The sequence below is a fragment of the Aethalodelphis obliquidens genome, unplaced genomic scaffold (genome assembly GCF_003676395.1).
Source record: "Aethalodelphis obliquidens isolate GAN/ISIS:26980383/991018 unplaced genomic scaffold, ASM367639v1 scaffold13, whole genome shotgun sequence".
In the NCBI taxonomy this organism is placed as follows: domain Eukaryota; kingdom Metazoa; phylum Chordata; class Mammalia; order Artiodactyla; family Delphinidae; genus Aethalodelphis; species Aethalodelphis obliquidens.
In genome coordinates, this window is record NW_020837957.1 from 11168228 (window position 1) to 11191910 (window position 23683).

At 35.1% G+C, this 23683-nt stretch overlaps 1 protein-coding gene across 1 annotated transcript in view; it reads right to left on the minus strand.

The window, feature by feature from the left end:
* LRRIQ3 (leucine rich repeats and IQ motif containing 3) overlaps nt 1-23683 on the minus strand; it is a 237357-nt gene that overhangs the window by 161493 nt on the left and 52181 nt on the right. The window contains exon 5 of the mRNA XM_027114088.1: nt 13618-13751. Coding sequence (XP_026969889.1) covers nt 13618-13751 — 134 coding nt within the window. The remainder of the gene's footprint in view (nt 1-13617; nt 13752-23683) is intronic.

Below are 23683 nucleotides of genomic sequence, written 5' to 3' on the forward strand. Positions count from 1 at the left end.
CTCTGGGAAAAATAAAGCATAATAACTTTCACATTATAAGGGTCCCAGAAGGCAAAGAGATAGAGAAAAGGGCAGAGAACTTATTTGAAAAAAATAATTGTTGAAAATTTCCCTAGCTTGGGAAAGAAAACAGACATCCAGGTCCAGGAAGAACACAGAGTCCCAAATAAGGAGAATCCAAGGAGGTCCACAACAAGACACATTATAGTTAAAATTGCTAAAATTAAAGACAGAGAGACAATCCTAAAAGCAGCAAGAGAAAAGCAACTAGTGAAGTAAAAGGGAACTCCCATTAAACTGTCAGCTGACTTTTCATCAAAAACTTTGCAGGGCAGAAGAGGGTAGCACAATATATTCAAAGTGATAAAAGGAAAACCCCTACAACCAAGAATACTCTACCTGTCAAGACTTTATTCAGATTTGAAGAAAAAATAAAAAGTTTTTGCAGACAAGCAAAAGCTAAAAAAGTTCAATATCACCAAACCAGTTTTAAAAGAAATGTTAAAGGATCTTTTCTAAGCAGAAAAGACCAGGACTAGAAATATGAAAATTATGAAAGGAAGAATGTTATCAGTAAAGGCAAACATGCAATAAAAGTAGTGAACCAAGCACTTATAAAGCTAGTAGGAAGGTTAAAAGAGAAAAGTAGTAAATTTATCTATATCCACAATAAGGAGTTAAGGGATACAGAAAACAAAAAAATATAAAATATGATGTAGAAAGAGGAAACCTTCAAGATGGTGGAAGAGTAAGACATGGAGATCACCTTTCTCCCCACAAATACATCAGAAATACATCTACATGTGGAACAACTCCTATAACACCTACTGAACACTGGCAGAAGAGCTCAGACCTCTCAAAAGCCAAGAAACTCCCCCACGTATCTGGGTAGGGCAAAAGAAAAAAGGAAAAGCAGAGACAAAAGAATAGGGATGGGATCTGCCCCTCTGGGAAGGAGGAAAAGCTTCCACACACTAGGAAGCCCCTTCACTGGCAGAGACAGTGGGTGGCAGGGGGGAAGCTTCGGAGCCACAGCAGAGAGCACTACAAGCCCTTTGCCTTGCAGAGGGCAAGGCAAAGAGATTCCCGCACAGAGGATCAGTGCCAATCAGCACTCACCAGCCTGAAAGGCTTTTCTGCTCACCCGCTGGGGCGGGTGGGGGCTGGGAGCTGAGGATCCAGCTTTGGAGGTCAGATCCCAGGGAGAGGACTGGGGTTGCCTGTGAGAACACAGCCTGAAGGGGGCTAGTGCGCCACAGCTAGCCAGGAGGGAGTCCAGGAAAAAGTATGGAACTGTCGAAGAAGAAATAGACTTTTTCTTGCCTCTGTGTTTCGGGGTGCACGAGGGGAAGGGATACAGGGCACCGCTTAAACGAGCTCCAGAGACGGGCGTGAACCACGGCAATCAGCGCGGATCTCAGAGGTGAGCATGAGATGCCAAGGCTGCTGCTGCAGCCAATAAGAAGCCTGTGTGCAAGCACAGGTCACTATCAACATCTCCCCTCCCTGAAGTCTGTGCAGCCCGCCACTGCCAGGGTCCCGTGATCCAGGGACAATTTTCCCGGGAGAACACACGGAGCACCACAGGCTGTTGCAACGTCACGCTGGCCTCTCCTAACACAGGCTTGCCCCACATTCTGTACCCAACCCTCCCCCCGGCCTGAGTGAGCCAGAGCCCCATAATCAGCTGCTCCTTTAACCCCATCCTGTCTGAGCAGGAACAGATGCCCTCAGGTGACCTACACACAGAGGTGGGGCCAAATCCAAAGCTGAGCCCCAGGAGATGTGTGAACAAAGAAGAGAAAGGGAAATTTCTCCCAGCAGCCTCAGGAGCAGCGGATTATATCTCCACAATCAACTTGATGTACCCCACATCTGTGGAACACCTGAATAGACAACGAATCATCCTAAATTGAGGCAGTGGACTTTGGGAGCAACAATATATATATATATTTTTCCTTTTTCGCTTTTTCAATGTGGCTGACAGGGTCGTGGTGCTCTGTCCGGCTGTCAGGCCTGTGCCTCTGAGGTGGGAGAGCTGAGTTCAGGACACTGGTTCACTGGAAACTACCCAGCTCCACGTAATATCAAACAGCAAAAATATTCGAGAGATCTCCATCTCAACGCCAAGACCCAGCTCCACTAAATGACCAGCAAGCTACAGTGCTGAACACCTATGCCAAACAATTACAAGGATGGGAACACAACCCCACCCACTAGCAGAAAGTCTGCCTTAAAGCATAATAAGGTCACAGACACCCTAAAACACACCACCGGCCGTGGAACTGACCAAAAGAAAGACAAGATCTAGCCTCATCCACCAGAACACAGGCACTAGTGCCCTCCACCAGGAAGCCTAAACAACCCACTGAAACAACATAGCCCCTGGGGGAAGACACCAAAAACAACGGGAACTACGAACTTGCAGACTGCGAAAAGGAGACCCCAAACACATGAAGTTAAGCAAAATGAGAACACAGAGAAACACACAGCAGATGAAGGACCAAGGCAAAAACCCACCAGACAAAACAAATGAAGAGGAAATAGTCAGTCTACCTGAAGAAGAATTCAGAATAATGATAGTAAAGATGATACAAAATCTTGGAAACAGAATGAAGAAAATACAAAAACCATTTAACAAGGACCTAGAAGAACTAAAGAGCCAACAAATAATGATAAACAACACAATAAATGAAATTAAAAATTCACTAGAATGAATCAATAGCAGAATAACTGAGGCAGAAGAATGGATAAGTGACCAGGAAGATAAAATAGTGGAAATAACTACCGCAGAGAGGAATAAAGAAAAAAGAATGAAAAGAATTGAGGACAGTCTCAGAGACCTCAAGGACAACATTAAACACATCAACATTTGAACTATAGGGGTCTCAGAAGAAAAAGAGAAAAAGAAAGGGACTGAGAAACTATCTGAAGAGATTATAGTTGAAAACTTCCTGAATATGGGAAAGGAAATAGTTAATCAAGTCCAGGAAGGGCAGAGAGTCCCACACAGGATAAATCCAAGAAGAAACACGCCATGACACCGATTAATCAAACTATCAAAAATTAAATACAAAGAAAAAATATGTAAAGTAGCAAGGGAAAAACAACAAATAACATACAAGGGAATCCCCATAAGGTTAACAGCTGATCTTTCAGCAGAAACTCTGCAAGACAGAAGGGACTGGCAGGACATATTTAAAGTGATGGAAGGGAAAAACCTACAACCAAGATTACTCTACCCAGCAGGGTTCTCATTCAGATTCGACGAAGAAATCGAAACCTTTACAGACAAGCAAAATGTAAGAGAATTCAGCACCACTAAACCAGCTTTACAATAAATACTAAAGGAACTTCTGTAGGCAGGAAACACAAGAGAAAGAAAAGACCTTCAATAACAAACCCAAAACAATTAAGAAAATGGTAATAGGAACATACATATCAATAATTACTGTAAATGTAAATAGATTAAATGCTCCAACATAGACTGGCTGAATGGATACAAACACAAGACCCATATATATGCTGTCTACAAGAGACCCACTTCAGACCTAGGGACACAGACAGACTGAAAGTGAGGGAATGGAAAAAGATATTCCATGAAAATGGAAATCAAAAGAAAGCTGGAGTAGCAATTCTCATATCACACAAAATACACATTATAAAAAGACTGTTACAAGAGACAAAGAATGACACTACAGAATGATCAAGGGGTCAATCCAAGAAAAAGATATAACAATTGTAAATATTTATGCACCCAACATAAGAGCACCTCAATCCCTAAGGCAAATGCAAACAGCCATAAAAGGGAAAGCAACAGTAACACAATCATAGTAGGGGACTTTAACACCCCACTTTCACCAATGGACAGATCATCCAAAATGAAAATAAATAAGGAAACACAAGCTTTAAACAATACATTAAACAAGATGGACTTAATTGATATTAATAGGACATTCCATCCAAAAACAACAGAATACACTTTCTTCTCAAGTGCTCATGGAACATTCTCCAGGATACGTGATATCTTGCAAGAAAAATCAAGCCTTGGTAAATTTAAGAAAATTGAAATCATATCAAGTATCTTTTCTGACCACAATGGTATGAAACTAGATATCAATTATTGGAAAAAAATCTGTAAAAAATATAAATACATGGAGGCTTAAAAATACACTACTTAATAACCAAGAGATCACCGAAGAAATCCAAGATGAAATCAAAAAATACTTAGAAACAAATGACATGACGACCCAAAACTTACGGGATGCAGCAAAAGCAGTTCTAAGAGTGAAGTGTATAGCAATACAATCCTACCTTAAGAAACAAGAAACCTCTCAAATAAACTACCTAAACTTACACCTAAAGCAATTAGAGAAGAAGAACAAAACAACCCCAAAGGTAGCAGAAGGAAAGAAATCATAAAGATCAGATCAGAAATAAATGAAAAAGAAATGAAGGAAATAACAGCAAAGATCAATAAAACTAAAAGCTGGTTCTTTGAGAAGATAAAAAAATGGATAAACCATTAGCCAGACTCAACAAGAAAAAAAGGGAGAAGACTCAAATCAATAAAATTAGAAATGAAAAAGGAGAAGTAACAACTGACACTGCAGAAATACAAAGGATCATGAGAGATTACGACAAGCAATTGTATGCCAATAAAGTGGACAACCTGGAAGAAATGGACAAATTCTTAGAAATGCACAACCTTCTGAGACTGAACCAGGAAGAAATAGAAAATACGAACAGACCAATCAGAAGCACTGAAATTGAAACTGTGATTAAAAATCTTCCAACAAACAAAAGCCCAGGACCAGATGGCTTCACATGCAAATTCTATCAAATATTTAGAGAAGAGCTAATACCTATTGTTCTCAAACCCCTCTAAAAGACAGCAGAGGGAAGAACACTCCCAAACTCATTCTACGAGGCCACTATAACCCTGATACAAAAACCAGACAAAGATGTCAAAAAAGAAACCTACAGGCCAATATCACTGATGAACATGGATGCAAAAATCCTCAACAAAATACTAGGAAACAGAATCCAACGGCACATTAAAAGGATCATAACCATGATCCAGTGGGGTTTATCCCAGGAATGCAAGGATTCTTCAATATACATGAATCAGTCAATGTGGTACACCATATTAAGAAACTGAAGAATAAAAACCGTATGATCATCTCAACAGATGCAGAAAAAGCTTTTGACAAAATTAAACACCAATTTATGATATGCCCTCCAGATATGCCCTCCAGAAAGTAGGCATAGAGGGAACTAATTTATGATATGCGCTCCAGATATGCCCTCCAGAAAGTAGGCATAGAGGGAACTTACTTCAACATAATAAAGGCCATATATGAGAAACCCACAGCCAACATCATCCTCAATGGTGAAAAACTGAAAGCATTTCCACTAAGATCAGGAACAAGACAAGGTTGCTCACTCTCATGACTATTATTTAACATAGTTTTGGAAGTTTTATCCACAGCAATCAGAGAAGAAAAAGAAATAAAAGCAATTCAAATTGGAAAAGAAGAAGTAAAGCTGTCACTGGTTGCACATGACATGATACTCTACATAAAGAATCCTAAAGATGCTACCAGAAAACTACTAGAGCTAATCAATGAATTTGGTAAAGTAGCAGGATACAAAATTAATGCACATAAATCTTTTGCATTCCTATATATGAATGATGAAAAATCTGAAAGAGAAGTTAAGGAAACACTCCCATTTACCATGGCAACAAAGAGAATAAAATACCTAGGAATAAACCTATCTAAGGAGACAAAAGACCTGTATGCAGAAAATTATGACACTGATCAAAGAAATTAAAGATGATACAAATAGATGGAGAGATATACCATGTTCCTGGTTTGGAAGAATCAACATTGTGAAAATGACTCTACTACCCAAAGCAATCTACAGATTCAATGCAATCCCTATCAAATTACCAATGGCATTTTTCACAGAAGTAGAACAAAAATTTCACAATTTGTATGGAAACCCCAAAAACCTGAAATAGCCAAAGCAAACTTGAGAAAGAAAAATGGAGCTGGAGGAATCAGGCTCCCTGACTTCAGACTATACTACAAAGCTACAGTAATCAAGACAGTATGGTACTAGCACAAAAACAGAAATATAGATCAATGGAACAGGATAGAAAGTCCAGAGATAAACCCATGCACATATGGTCACCTTATCTTTGATAAAGGAGGGAGAAATATACAGTGGAGAAATGACAGCCTCTTCAATAAGTGGTGCTGGGAAAACTGGACAGCTACATGTAAAAGAATGAAATTAGAACACTCTCTAACACTGTACACAAAAGTAAACTCAAAATGGATTAAAGACCTAAATGTAAGGCCAGACACTATAAAACCCTTAAAGAAAATCATAGGAACACTCCATGACATAAATCACAGCAAGATCCTTTTTGACCCACCTCCTAGAGAAATGGAAATAAAAACAAAAATAAACAAAAGGGACCTAATGAAATTTAAAAGCTTTTGCACAGTAAAGGAAACAAAACGAAAAGACAACCCTCAGAGTGGGAGAAAATATTTGCAAATTAAGCAACTGACAAAGGATGAATCTCCAAAATTTACAAGCAGCTCATGCAGCTCAATATCATAAAAACAAACAACCCAATCCAAAAATGGGCAGAAGACCTAAATAGACATTTCTCCAAAGAAGATATACAGATTGCCAACAGACACATGAAAGAATGCTTAACATCATTAATCATTAGAGAAATGCAAATCAAAACTATAATGAGATATCATCTCACAGCAGTCAGAATGGTCATCATCAAAAAATCTACAAACAATAAATGCTGGAGAGGGTGTGGAGAAAAGGGAACCCTCTTGCACTGTTGGTGGGAATGTAAATTGATAGAGCCACTATAGAGAACATTATGGAGGTTCCTTAAAAAACTACAAATAGAACTACCATACGACCCAGCAATCCCACTACTGGGCATATACACTGAGAAAATCATAATTGAAAAAGAGTTATGTACCACAATGTTCATTGCAGCCCTATTTACAATAGCCAGGATGTGGAAGCAAACTAAATGTCCATCAACAGATGAAAGGATAAAGAAGATGTGGCACATATATACAATGGAATATTACTGAGCCATAAAAAGGAATGAAACTGAGTTATTTGTAGTGAGGTGGATGGACCTAAAGACTGTCATATAGAGTGCAGTAAGTCAGAAAGATAAAAACAAATACCGTATGCTAACACATATATATGGAATCTAAAAAGAAAAAAAAAAAAAGAAAATAGAAGAACCTAGGGTCAAGATGGGAATAAAGATGCAGACCTAGTAGAGAATCGACTTGAGGATATGGGGCGGGGGAAGATTAAGCTGGAACAAAGTGAGAGAGTGGCATGGACATATATACACTACCGAAACAGATAGCTAGTGGGAAGCAGCCGCATAGCACAGGGAGATCAGCTTGGTGCTTTGTGACCACCTAGAGGGTGGGATAGGGAGGTTGGGAGGGAGACACAAGAGGGGGGAGATATGGGGACATATGTATATGTATAACTGATTCACTTTGTCATAAAGCAAAAACTGACACACTATTGTAAAGCAATTATACTCTAATAAAGATGTTAAAAAAAAAACGCAATTATACTACAGTAAAGATGTTAAAAAATAATTAAAAATGGGGGAAAAAAGTGGTTATCACTGCATGATAAGGTAAGGGAAATTTTAATCTAACTTTGTAGCTTTCTATATTTTTGTAACTATCCACAATAAGGTATATTATTTTCTTAGGCACAAGGAGAATTTTTTTTTTTTTTTTTTTTTTTGCGGTATGCGGGCCTCTCACTGTTGTGGCCTCTCCCGTTGCGGAGCACAGGCTCCGGACGCGCAGGCTCAGCAGCCATGGCTCACGGGCCCAGCCGCTCCGCGGCATGTTGGATCTTCCCGGACCGGGGCACGAACCCATGTCCCCTGCATCGGCAGGCGGACTCTCAACCACTGCACCACCAGGGAAGCCCCAAGGAGAACTTTTTAAAAACTTTTCTATATGCGGATATATGTATATGTATAGCTGATTCACTTTGTTATAAAGCAGAAACTAACACACAATTGTAAAGCAATTATACTCCAATAAAGATGTTAAAAAAAATCTGAGGAACAAAAGCAAATAACTAAATAAATAGGAGATATTCCATGTTCATGGATAGGAAGATTTTATATAGACAAGATATCAGTTCTTCTCAACTTATCTATATATTCAGTGCAATACCAATCAGAATACCAGCATGTTATTGTGTAGGTATTGACAAACTGATTCTAAAGTTTCTATTGAGAGGTACAAAATCCAGAATAGCTAAGACAATTGAAGGAAAAGGACAAATTAGAGGACTGAGATACCACCCAACTTCGAGATTACTATAAAGCTACAGTAATCAAGACATTGTGGTACTGGCAAAAGAATATATCAATGGAACAGAACAGAGAACTCAGAAATAGACAGAAATATAGTCAACTGATCTTTGATGAAGGAACAAAGGCCATACAATGGAGCAAAGATAGTCTTTTCAACCAATGATGTTAAAATAGTCATGTGCAGAACATGAATACACAAAAAAACTAGACACAGAAATTACTCCTTTCATGAAAATTAACTCGAAAATGGATCTATTACATAAATGTAAAGTGCAAAATTATAAAACTCCTAGAAGATAACATAGGAGAAAACCTAGATGACCTTGGGTCTGGCAATGACTTTTTAGATGTAACACCAAAGACATAATCCATGAAAGAAAGAATTGACAAGCTCAGCTTCATTAAAATTAAAAACCTTCTGCTCCACAAAAGACAAAGTTACGAGAATGAGAATATGAGCTATAGACTAGGAGCAAATTTTTGAAAAAGGCATCTATAAAAGAACTGTTATTCAAAATATACAAAGAACTCTTAAAACTCAACAAGAAAAAAAAAAAACTCAACAAGAAGTAAACAAAGAACTCATTTTTTTTAAAAAAGCCAATACCTTAACAGACATCTCACCAAAAAGATATATAGATGACAAATAAGCATATGCAAAGATGCTCCACATTATATATCACCAGTGAAATACAAATTAAAACAATAAGATACCACCACACATGCCAAAATCCAGAACAATAACACCAAATGCTGGTGAAGATGTGGAGCAATAGGAACTCCCATTCATTGCTGGTGGGCATGCAAATAGTATAGCCACTGGAAAAGAATTTGGCAATTTCTTATAAAACTAAACAAAATCTTACCATACAATCCAGCAATTGTGCTCCTTGGTATTTATCCAAAGATGCAGAAAACTGTCCACAAAAAAACCTGCACATCGATGTTTATAGCAGGTTTATTAATAAATGCTAAAATATGGAAGTAATCAACACATCTTTCAGTAGGTATATGAATAAAGAAACTGGTACATCCAGACAATGTAGTATTATTCAGCTCTAAAATGAAATTATCTTATCAAGCTATGAAAATACACAGAGGAATCTTAAATCCATGTTACTAAATGAAAGAAGCCAATCTGAAAAGGGTATATACTATATGATTCTAACTATATGACATTCTGGAATAGGCAAAACTATGGAGACAATAAAAAGATGAGTGGTTGACAGAGTTAGAGAGGGGGATAGGGGTGACTAGGCAGAGGACTGAGGATTTTAGGGGGCAGTAAAAGTAAACAATGTGATTCCATAATGATGGATATATGTCATTGTACATTTGTCCAAACTCACAGAATGTTCAATACGAAGAGTTTACTGTAAACTATAGATTTTGGGTGATTATGGTATGTCAGTGTAAGTTCATCAGTTTAAAAAAAAAATGTACCACTCTGATAGGGAATGTTTATAATGGGGGAGGCTATGCATGGGCAGGGGCTGGGAGTATAATGGAAATCTCTGTACCTCCTGCTTAATTTTTCTGTGTAACTGAAACTACTCTAAAATAAAATAGTCTTATTTTAAAAAGTAAACTAAAAGGTGTCAAGAAAATTATAAAAGACATACAAGACCACATAAACTAGAATTAGACTAATTTAGAGATGCCATGATAGGGCTCAGAATAAGACATTTAAAACTCATTTTATAAATAAATACTAACCTAGGAGAAGGATAATTATAATGAACATAACAGAAAATACCCTAAGAGAAATGGAAGATGAAAATAAGAAAGATTTTAAAAATTAAAAAGAAATAAAATCATTAGATAAGGAACTAATATACTATGATTATACTAAGTACCCATTCAACAATTATTTTTTAAAAAACAATTATTTTAACTATATATCTCCAATCTAAAGACAAAAAAATCCTTTAACACGTTTTAACTTTATTAAATGTTTCTTGTTGATAGTAGTTTATGTATAGTAATCCTGAAACTATTTTGTGTTTATTAGCATTCAGCTAATGAGTAACAATACTGATAATGTTAGCAACCAGAATTCACATGGTGGAAGAAGGGAAGTGTAATATGGAAAGAAGAAGGCAGTGAAGAACCTTCTGTGTTGGATTAGCATTAGAAATTTGAATTTATGATTTAAAAAATCCATTTTCTATTCTGTCTGCTGAAATAGCCTAAGAACCATGACACTCCAGTAGCAATGAACACATTTAGTGCCCAGACCTTGGTTCCTAAATACCATTCCCTACTAAAAATACTAGGGCTCTTTGGAAAATAGCTGTTTCCAGGGCTTCAGAAATAGAAGTAAAAAGAGCACAGAGTTTGGGCTATGTTAAACAAAAGAACGTAACACTTGTAGATTTAACATACGCCGTTTCATCTCTTTATAACTGACCACAAATATCCAATACACCATAGCTGTCTGCCACTGGATACATATCCCAACCTCTCAACCAAGTTTAAATTCTTAATTCTTCATCCATAAGATAGAAAATACAGGACAAACTCAAAAGCTCTGCTGTACTAAATGATATAAAGTGGATTAAAATACCTAACATGGTATTTGCATACCAATTTGCATACACCACACATTCAATAAATGTTTGTTTCCATTCTTTTACCTTTTTTTACATCCCATTGACCCAACTGATAATCCTCCTTGTGACCTCAGTGTAGTTACCCTTACTTAGGTTTAGGAGGCTGCCAATCTGATCCTAATATTTCATTCTAAGAATAAAAGTATGCCTCCCTTGTACCATATCATTTATATTAGAATAATACCACTTCAAAAGATACAGCATCATGTATACATATATCCCCATATACATATAACTGATTCATTTTGTTATATAGCAGAAGCTAACACAACATTTTAAAGCAATAAAGATGTTAAAAAAAAGATAACAGCATTAATCATAATAATTTTCTAAATTTAGACAGTACTTCAAGGCTGTATATAAAATTACAACCAGTTTAAGTGAACAAATTTCCAGCAGAGTACAAATATTTGCACCTAGGGAGACATTTCTCATTGCTAGAAATAGACATATGAGAGGACTACTAACTTGCAGCTTTAGGTTGGAGGAATCCACAGGCACCTCTCAGGGCAGTTTTGCATGTTTCTTAGATGTTCCTGTTTTTGCTTTTCCACAAATGAATCCAGAAATATTTTTCTTATTCTACCTTGCACAGTCTCTCTATTTATTAATATATTCATCAATTCAGCAAATATTTTTTGAGCATTTAACATGTGTCAAGCACTCTGTTATATACTATAGATACAGAGTATGTAGTACATTTGGAGATATAGATAATTATGCAGACAACTTCAATTCAGTATTGTAAGTGTTGATAATGAAAGTATGTGATAAACATTGCAGGGGCAAATATGACAATAGTTTTCCCTAAACAAATTGAGAGCAACTTGAGGATTTTTAGGTTGGTGAATAAGATTAGGTTTATAATTTTGAAAGATTGCTCTGCGCATGCTGTGGTAAATGTAATTGGAAAGGAGCAAGAAATCCAAGGAAAGAGTAAGTTTCCCATAAAATCATATAATGCAGAGAGCATAAGGTAGAAGAACAGCAATAATAATATTTTTTAAATAGCAGCTAATAAGAATGTAATATCCACATTTGCCAGATGCTATGTGCTTTATATTCATGATCTCAATTCTCATAAGCAAGCAGCGAACTAAGTACTGCTATTAGTCCCTGCTCTCTACCATGTAACATATGAGGAAATTCAGGCCCAGAGTAGTTAAGTAATGTGCCTAATGGAACAGCATTTTAAAGAGAAAAAGAATTCAAGTCAGTCTGTATTGAACCACTGTGACATATTATTACTACTGACATTTCTCTCCACAAAGCTCATTCAAATTCTTTTCATGCATGCTGAATTTTCAGATATTGTTTCCATGTACAAAGTTTTTATCTCATGTTACATGAATATCAAAGGAAATTAGATTCTAAGAGAGAAAAACTCAGTCCCAGGGGCATAAACTAAAGACAAATCCCTTTAATTAGATGTTTATTTCACAGAAAATGCATACTTAATTTAAATGGAACATATGAGATAGAAATAATATTTTAAATAAATACGTACCTGTTAGCAATTGCCTGATTCTTTTCACATCTTTTATTCCAAATCACTTTACTTTTCCCCCACAGATGAACCCACTCTCTCTCACACTTTGACCTTGGTTTGAAAAGTATATGGAACCTCATCCTCAGAAGTTGCAGGCACTATATTATGTTCAGTTTTTTCTCTCATACTATCTCTCTTAGTCAGGGCTATTGCCATCTATGATTTAGCACATGCAGGCTAACACATAAGAACATACCCTCTGTCTTACCACAGAATGTTGAATATCATTTCAGTGAAATGTCCTAATCTTTCTTTCTCAGGGAATCTCTATTTGCCAGCTCCAGATCTATTTAATCCTACCTATATTTCAGGGCCATGTTCTATTTCTATCTTATGAATTCTCCCATTTAGTATCTGAGAATAAACTATAAGAGAATGTTCATTTCTTTTTTCATATGTTTGATGTTTGTCATGACTAAAATAAATTGATGACAGAGTATCCTATCTTATCTCCCCAAGTACAATGTTAAGAGATTCTTATAGGAAAAGTTTTCCTCTGTTTGTAAAATGTCAGCTACCCGAAAGGGATGTAAGGAACAAAGAGAGAGGAAAAAGCATTAATCAAAGGGTAATGTAGACTGATGTGGTACCAGATGTTTTGGCAAAACTATCTTCATATTCAAACAAAATGCAAAATCCTCATATATATATATATACATACATATATATATATGGTTTATATTTCTCTCATGTACATGGCTTATATTTCTATTATATCCCATTACATGAGAGAAATGTAATATATATTTTTGACTAATGTCTTTAAGTTTAATTTAAAATAACTATCAGAATTACTCAGACAATGATTAATAAAAACTTTAATGATTAGTTATTTATATGGTCAATTTAAAAGAAAAAATAAGAGAATCAAATTTTGATTATGCTGAATATTATATTACTATAGAATCTGTGGTGTGTTCCTAAAAATTAGTTTAAATAGTCTATAAAGTACCATTTTGACAGGGAATACAAAAAAGCATATATTAGAGAAATGTTTTTTTATCATCTTTTAATATTCAAATAGTGAAGAAAATAAAACATACCTCACTTTTTTCCTAACTAAGAAACCACGTATCCATCTTTGAACAATCAAAACTGGCGAGTTATGAGCCAGAATTTCATTAATTTTTGAAATAATAACTTTGATATTATCAATTTCATTCTCATAGGTTGATCCCTGTATAAAGAAAATATATTTAATATTTATAGCTCATGAAAGTATTTCCAAAAGATAGTTTAACTTGGTAGTCTGATGGTATAAACTATTAAAACATTCACGGGTATCTTATTATACACATAACAGTTAAATAATAAATCTATTTTCATATCTATTTTTATTAGATCAGAAGACCAAGAATTAGTAGCACCAAATAATTTTAATTCTCTACAAAAAAAATGCAAGATCAATGAGGATAACTTTCTCCATTCTAGATTCTTCTCACAATCTGCTATCATAGTTATAAAATTTTGCCCATAATCGCGTTGATCTCTGAAAGATAATGGCATGAATAGACATCCAATGAAACTCTAAAAGTATTCTGTGAATCATCACAGAGGAAACTGATACATGATGGATTTATAAAACAACTTACAGTAGTTCAAAACTTTGTGGCATCTTAACTAGAATGTTGCACACTTTTACTGGAAGACAGCACATTCCCCTGGCGAAAGATATTCTATATTGCCTTTAAAGAAATTATCTCTAAGATTATTCTTCCTGCAAATTTTTTATTTGGGATCATAGACTCCTTATATCCTACTGATCATCTGACTGGCTAGAAAAAGCCACTCTAGTTATGTCTTGAATGTAAAAATTATGCATTAAAAACCTAACACATTTCTTTGTAAGGTACCTACTCTGAAAATTATCAACCCCATCATGTTTAAAAAAAAAATACCTTTACTACATATACACTTAATCAGCTCCAAAAAAAAAAATCACAAAGCCTTGTAGATTAATACTACTTCAGATTTATACTTACAAACATTCATTGCTAATTAGCAAATCCTTTACTTTTGGCCCTGGCTTGCTTCTGTTTCCAACAGGAGCTACTGTAAACCTTCAGTACTATTCTCTATAAAGCCTTTTCCCTAGCACTAACTAAACATCTTGCTTCCTTCTCACAGAGAATATAGGACTATCAAGTCTGAACTTTATCAACTAACACTCCTCCCTTCCCTACAAATTTAACTATATTCCCACTTAACTCTTATATATCTAAACTGAATAGAAGCAACTTCTACTTAATCTTAAATCAAGAAGTATCTCACTTCCTGTCCAAGATTGGCTCTCCATCATGGTTAAGTTTAATCTCCCTGTTTTCAATTACTTCCCTGCTACTGTCCCTATGTCTCACCTATAAATATGATGTAGTCTCACCCATCTGTAAAATGCACACACACAAATAATCATACACATCCCAACCCTCCATCCTTTGTATCTAACTTTTATTAAGAGTCCTTGAAACAGAATTCCATATTTGCTGTCCCACCTTCTCTCTTCCTGTATCTCAATCCACTGACTTCTATCCCTATCATGCTATCTAATACTTTTACAAAATTATCATTGGACATTTCTCATTGAAGCACTTCCCTTGGCTTCTATACACCACACTCTTGGGTTTTCCTATAACTAATGTTTACTTCTGGACTTTTTAAAGACCTATCCATACCCTACTTAATGTCACACTGAAAGGATTTTCTCCATTTTGTCTTTTTTCAATCTGAACACACTGTCCAGATGACTGCAACCAAATCCACAGCTCCAACACTCACCTATGTCCTGATGTCTCTCAGATTTCTCACTTTAAGCAGGAACTCTCTCTGGAGCTACAGAACAATATGGTCATACTGATTATCCAATTACAGGCTTACCTTGGAGATACTGCAGATTGAGTTCCAGACCACCACAAAAAAGGGAATATTGAAATACAGCAACTCACATGAATATTTTGGTTTCCCAGTACATATAAAAATTATGTTTACACTATAATGTAGTCTATTAAGTGTGCAATAGCATTGTCTAAAAAAACAATGTACATGCCTTAATTTAAAAAATATTTTATTGCTAATAAAGCTAACCATCATCAGGGCCTTCAGCAAGTTGTAATCTTTCTACGGTAGAAACATCAAAAATCACTAATCACAGATCCTCATAACAAATATAATAATAATGAAAACATCTGAAATATTGTGAGAATTACCAAAATGTAACACAGAGACATGAAGTGAGTAAATGCTGTCAAAAAAAATGGCACTTATAAACTTGCTCCATGCAGGGTTGCCACAAACCTTCAATTTGTGATAAATGCATTATGTGTGAAGTACAGTAAAGTGAAGTGCAATAAAACAAGATATTCCTGTAAACTCAACTTGCCCAAACATGAATCTTCTTCCCTAACCTGCTTTCTCACATGCTCTTAGTGGATGGTGCTATTGCCCATATGAACCTAACCCAGAAACCCTAGAACCATCCCAGGCTATCTTTCTCTTTCACTTCTTCATATCCAAATATTGCTAGATCCAATATATTCAACATCCTAAGCATCTGATCTCTACATTTTCTTCTGTTCTCTACCATTGCTTTATTGCATGTCTTTATCACTTCTCTAACTTACTAAAAATGTCCTGATATCTGAAATAATCCCTACTCCCTACTCCCTTCAAATCATAATATGCACTATTGCTAGAATGAACTTTTCAAAATGCAATGATATGATATGATGATATGGCATTTTTGCTGGTATATGATTAAAAGATTAATTACAAATTTCTTGACTTGGCACACAAAATCCTTGATCTAGTCCCTTCTTACCTTCTCAATCTCATCTTCCTTCACCCTATATATAATACCTTCCATTCTGGCAATATTCAACCACTTGCATTCCTGAAAACTACCTGATAATCAAACCTCAATGCTTTTTGCATGCCATTCCAGTTTCTTGACTGCCCTTCTCAATTACTTATCTTACTATCTTAGTCTTTTGGAGACTCAGTTCTTTCCTCCAAGAAGCCTTTCTTGACATTGATCTGAGTTTAATATCCTTCTACAATATTATCCTGTGTTAATAACTTATTTGTCACACTTGGCAATGGTGAATTTTATCTGAGCCCTGTGATCCTGGAAAACACTGAAGGTTAAGAAATCTCCTTAACCCTTTATTTCAGGAAATGGTTTTATACAAAGAAGAACGCTTCCACCATATTACTTAGATTGTACCCATGAACGTCCCTCTTGTTCGTCTTTGACAAGGCCCTGACACAGACTTTCTAAATTCACATTCTTTGCCTGTTAATGATTAGTTTAACTGCTTTGTCTATACTGAGCAGTCGGAATAAAACGCTTGTTAACCAAACTTTGGTTAAGATTCTCTCTCCTTCCCCTAGTCCCCTGGACTTTGCCCCACCCTCAGCCTGTTACCCTAAACAAAAACATACACACACACACAAACACACACATGCACACACACACACCATGAGATCAAATGTGATGAAAAAAAAAACCCATAAAATTACAGGAAATCACAACTATACCAGAAACCAGTAAAGGATAACATTTAAACAAAAGATTATATCATAGGGGCTTCCCTGGTGGTGCAGTGGTTGAGAGTCCACCTGCTGATGCAGGGGACACGGGTTCGTGCCCCAGTCCAGGAAGATCCCACATGCCACGGAGCGGCTGGGCCCATGAGCCATGGCCGCTGAGCCTGCGCGTCTGGAGCCTGTGCTCCGCAGCGGGAGAGGCCACAACAGTGAGAGGCCCATGTACCAAAAAAAATAATAATAATTTACTTGCTTATAAGAGGCCTACACCCTCCCTCCCTTTCCTTATTTAGATGGTATATAAGCATGAATTCTCACCTCGGGGAGTCACTCATTTTTCCCTGGGTATCTTCTCAGTATACATGAGGTATAAATGTTAGTAAACTTCTGTTTGTTTTTCTCTTGTAATCTGTCTTATATTACAGGGGTCTCAGCCAAGAACTCAGAAGAGTAGAGAGAAAATTATTTTTGCTCCCCTATAGTAGTTTGGGAGCAGGGAGGTTGATTGCATAAGTAAGAAGGGAGGGAGAAGAATACAGGAGGGAATTTAGATGACTAGGTTTAAGTGGTCCTGGTCAGATGCTGCAGTTCTCACCAGCAGAGAACCATTAAGCTCACACTGCAGTTTACAGCAGAGTCCTGCTTCCCACCAATGTGTGAATAACTCATCTCTTTAAAGAGATAAACGAATAATCATCAGCTGTGGGTGGAGTTAGTGTCCCTGCCAGAAAACAAGTAACCTCAAGACAATACTCAAGTTTTATGATGTCCTAGAACAATTATCCAGTAAAATGCCAATAAAGATATCACTGCAAACTTGAAAAAATGGCATAACCATTTGATATCTGAGGACAAATGGATGTATCTACTTTCTAAGGGAAAGTAATGCATTTCCTCCACTATGTGAGTGATGACTCTGGAGAAAAACTGCCTGGGTTTAAATTCCAGTTCTACCACTTGCTAGCTATGTGATCTAGGGTAAGTAACCCATCTGTCCCCTATTCATCATCTGTAAAACAGAGATAACTCACTGGGTTTTTGTGAGAAAATATTTGTAAAGCACTTAGAACAGTGCTAAAACATTCCAAGCATCCAAACAACGTTATCTGTCAACAGTTTAAGGACTTCTGTATACCTTATTTGATACTTAAAAAATTAGTAGAGGAATATACTAAGCAATTTATCCAAACTAACATAATGTAAAATTTAAAAATTAATAAATTAACTATAAAAGATGATTAGTACTAATATTTTCAATCCAATGAAAGGAATTAAAGAATTGTAGTAAAAGCTTAACGAAGGACAACGCATGCTTAGGCAAAACACTATCAAGAATCAACAAAACAGATGATAGAATAATGAAATATCTATACTCTACCACTTGCTATTGTAACCCTGGGATGAAAATAGGGCTACTGTTAACCCTGGTATAAAGCATAATGAGGCATTTCAAAAGAAAAGTAAAGACTTTTGTAAAAATGACTCAGATGGAAGAGAGTATTTTGTGTTCCAACAGGAAGAGTACTTTAAAAAAAAATCTAAAACTACGTTCCATTCAGACTGCATGTAATTACATAAAGAGATTTCCAATTAATCTGATATTCTCAGTACATTTGTACGTATTTAATTTTTTCTTTATTTTTTCCATGTTTTTATTTCTTTTATATGTATCTAGTCCCTAAAGTCTACCTTTTTCTATTCCATTTGTTTTTTTTTTGTATCAGAATTTCCTAATTTGACACAGATTTTCTCAGCATAATTGAAAAATGTAAATCATACTAATCCCACAAGTATTTATTTAAAATAGAATTAACACATGCAGTTTTCACTTCTTTATTCCATCTGTAATATATTCACTTTAACAGTCACATGAAATGGTGAGTACCTGTGTGAAACTCCCCACAAAAGCTAGGAAGATTTTTTATTATTTTATAACTATTTCTAAGGACCACTGGTAAACACTTTGGGAACACACTATAGTCAATTCACAAATCAAAAAAAAAAAAAATTCACCTGAATCAAGCAACATTAGATAACAAAATAAAATTTAGAACCATAATAATAAAACACAATAAATTTTTTAGAAAAGAAGAAAAGCATAGACAAGAACAAAAACTTTACACAAATTTCCACCACTTGAAGTACCTATTATCATTTAAAAAATGTTCACTTCCAAATACTTTTCCCAACTCTGAGCTTATCTTTTCATTCACTTAACAGGGTCTTTTACAGAGCACATATATATATATATTTTTAATTTGATGAAGTACACTTTACCATTTTTTCTTTTTAAACACTGTGCTTTTAAGCATCACGTCTAAGTCTTTGCCGCGTCCTAGATCTCAAAGGTTTCTTTCAGTTTTATTTTCCTAAAAGATTTTAGTTTTAAGTTTTACATTTAACTCCAAGATCTATTTTGAGTTAATTTTTGTATGAGCTGTGAAACTTACATTGAGGCTCATTTGTGTGGGTGTGTGTGTGTGTGCGCGCGCGCACGCAATTGTTCCAAGTAACATTTATTGAAAAGGCTATATTTTATCCATCAAGTTCTGTTCATATTTTGTTAGATTTACACCTAAGTATTTCACTTTTGAGTGACTATAAATGACATTATATATTTAATTTTGGTGACCAGGTATTCATTTTTAGTACATAGAAATATGACTGATTTTTGTTTGTTTACCTGGAACCCTGCAGCCTTGCTAAGCTCACTTTTTAGTTCTAAGAGATTTTTTTGGTAGATTCTGTGGTATTTTCCACATACGTGATCATTTCATCTGCAAATAGTTTTATTTCTTCTTTTCTCATCTGTATGTTTTTTATTTCCTTTTCTTACTTTATTGCACTAGCTAGACTTTCCAGCAGCATGTTGACAAGAGAAATGAGAACAGGTATCTTTGCTTCGCTCCCAGTATTGGGGAGAAAACATTCAGTCTTTTACCATTAAGCATAATATTGATTGTAGGTTTTATCTTGATGTTCTTTATAAAGAAGAGGAAGATCCCTCTCTACCTATTTTTCTGAGTTTTTTAACGATGAATGGATGTTGAATTTTGTCAAATATTTTTTTTCCATGAATTGATATGATATTTTATATATATATAAATATATATATATATATTTAGTCTTTTGATATGGTGAATTATATTAATTGATTTTTCAAATATTGAACCAGCCTTGCATACCTGGAATAAGTCCCACTTGCTCACGGTATATACTTATTTTTACATATTGCTGTATTGTATGTGCTAATATTTTGTTATAGATTTTTATGCTTACATTTGTTAGGGATATTTTTATCCCAGGGATAAATCCCACTTCATCATGGTGTATATCATTTTAATGTATTGGTGAACTTGGTTTGCTAATATTTTGTTGAGGGTTTTTGCATCCATGTTCATCAGGGATATTGGTCTGTAATTTTCTTTTCTTGTAGTGTCCTCAACTGGTTTTGGTTTCAGAGTAATGTTGACCTTGTAAAATGAGTTTGGAAGTGTCTGCTTACCTTCTATTCTTTTGAAAAGTGTGAGAAATATTGGTATTAATTCTTGTTTAAATGTTTGGTAGAATTCACCAGTAAAGCCATCTGGTTCTAAACTTTTCTTTGTTGGGAGGTTTTTGATTACTGACTCAATCTCCCTACTAGTAATCAGTCTGTTAAAATTTTCTATTTCTTAATGATTCAGTCTTAGTAGGTTGTATGTTTCTAGGAATTTATCCATTTCTTCTAAGTTGTCCAATATGTTAACATATAATTGTTCATAGCAGTCTCTTATAATCCTCTGTATTTGTGTGGTATCAATTTTGATGTCTCCTTTTTCATTTCTCATTTTACTCACTTAGGTCCTCTCTCTTTTCTTAAGTCTAACAAAGGGTTGGTCTATTTTGTTTATCTGTTCAAAAAAAAAAAAAAACCTCTTAGTTTCACTTATTTTTCTGTTGTCTTTTTAGTCTCTATTCTGTTTATTTCCACCTGATCTTTCTTTATTTCCTTCCTTCTACTAACTTTGGTTTAATTTGTTCTTCTTATTTCTAGCTCCCTGAGGTGTAAAGTTAGGTTGTTCATTTGAGTTCTTTTTTTTTTTTCTTAACATAGGCATCTATCACTATAAACTTCCCTCAAAACAACTTTTGCTGTATCCCATAAGTTATGCTGTCATTCCATTTTCATTTGTTTCAAGATATATATTTTTTATTTCTTCTTCGATCCATTGGCTGTTGTATGTTGTTTAATTTCCACATAATTGTGAATTTTCCAGTTTTCTTCTTGTAATTGATTTCTAGTTACATACTATCATGGTCAGAAAAAATACCTAATATGATTTCCATCTTCTTAAATTTGTTAAGGCTTATTTTGTGGCCTAGCATATGATCTATCCTGGGGAATGTTCTATGTTTGCTTGAGGAGAATGTGTATTCTGCTGCTCTTGGATAGAATTCCTATGTCTGTTAAGTCCATCTGCTCTAACAATTAAGTCCAATTTTTCTTTTTGATTTTCTGTCTGTATGATCTATCCATTGTTGAAAGTGAGATATTAAAGTCCCTTACTATTATTATATTGCGGTCTATTTTTCCCTTCAAGTTTCTTAATATTTATATATTTAAGTGTTCCTATTTTGGGTATGTAAATATTTACAAATGTTATACCTCTTATTGTACTGACCTTTTTATCATTATATAATGAACTTCTTTGTCTCTTATTACAGTCTTCAGCTTACAGTCTATTTTGTCTGCTATAACTACACTTGCTTTCTTTCAGTTTCCATTTGCATGGAATATGTTTCCATTTGCATGGAATATATTTCCATTTGCGTGGAATATCTGTTCTTTTTTATTTTTCAGTCTTTTTTCTCTCTGTTATTCATATTGGGTAATTTCTATCTTTCCTTTCCTTCATTATGTCATCTTTCCCCTCCATTCTGCTGTTTAGTTCATTTACTGTGCTTTTTATTTTGGTTACTGTATTTTTGAGTTCTCAAATTACCATTTGTTTCTTTACCACTACTGTTACTCTGCTGAGGCCTCCTATATGTACATGTTTCAAGCATGTTTATAATTGCTCATTGAAGTATTTTTATCATGGCTACTTAAAATTTATCAGATAATTTTAACAATTCTATCTTCTCAGTGCTGGCATCTATTGATTGTCTCTTTTCACACAGTTTAAGATCTTTCTAGTTCTTTGTATGTTGAGTGACTTTTGCCTGAAACCTAGATATTTCTGTATTATAATACTTTCATTGTTATTTAAAATTTCTGTTTTAGCTGGCTTTGTCTGACACTGTTCCAGCAGGGGAAATGTGAGTCATTATCATGTTACTTCAAGCGGGAGGTAGAAGTCCAAGTTCCTCACCACTCAAGCCCCTACTAACCCCCAGCTGGGCAGGAGAGCTCATTGTTACTTCTGTGTGTAGGTGGGAGTTTCAACTTCTATGTGCTCTTCATTGACACTGCTATGGGTGTAGTCTTGTTATAGCTGAGCAACTGTGAAAGTCCTGATCTCCATTAGGACTCCTCTGACACCACCCAATAGGTGTTGGGTTGCCTCATTAGAGCCTCACAAGGATGGAAGTCCAGGATCTCCATTCAGGCTTTACTGGGATGGGTGCAGGAAGGACCAGTTTTCTCTCTGTGGTTATTGACTAAAAGTTATCTGTTTTACTAGACTGAATGTTTCTTGGTTGTTTGGATAGAAAGGATACTTCTATTTGTATTTCTGGTATTTTGTTTTTTTGTTTGCACCCTTTGGCCGTTCTGGGTTACTGCCTTCTTCAGCTAAAATTTTAGGATATATAAAGGAAAAAAAAAAAAACAGCAAACTCACTCCATCATTTTCATTCCTCAGGTTCATTTGTTTAATGAACAAGTTTCTGCTCTTCATTACTCATAGTCTTTTTATGTTTGTTCTGTATATAATGTCCAAGGAATTTCTATAATATATAACATTATATAATACCTTATATAATAAATAGTAATTATATAATGTATATAATGTCCAGGGAATTGAGCACTACTTTACAAGAGAAACATCTACTCTGTCTTCCCAGATGTGAAATCCTGTACCCTTATTTTTTTTCCTCCAGTTTTATTGAGATATAATTGACATATAGCACTGCATAAGTTTAACGTGTACAGCACAATTATTTGACTTATGTACATCATAAAATGACTACCAAAATTAGGTTTGTGAACATTCATCATTTCATATAGATTCAAAATAAAAGAAAAAGAAAAAAATATTTTCCCTTGTGATGAGAATTCTTAGGATTTACTCTCAACTTTTATAACATGTATAACATAAAGCAGTGTTAATTATATTAATCATGTTGTACATTACATTCCTAGTACTTATTTATCTTATAAATGGAAGTTTGTACACTGTGACCACCTTCATCCAATTCCCTCTCCCCCAAGCCCCCTGCCTCTGGTAACCACAAATCTATCTCTTTTTCTATGAGTTTGTTTGTTTTCTGAAGTATAACTGACCTACAACACTATATTAATTCCTGGTACACATGTAGTGATTCAATATTTCTATACATTACAAAATGATCATAACAATTAGT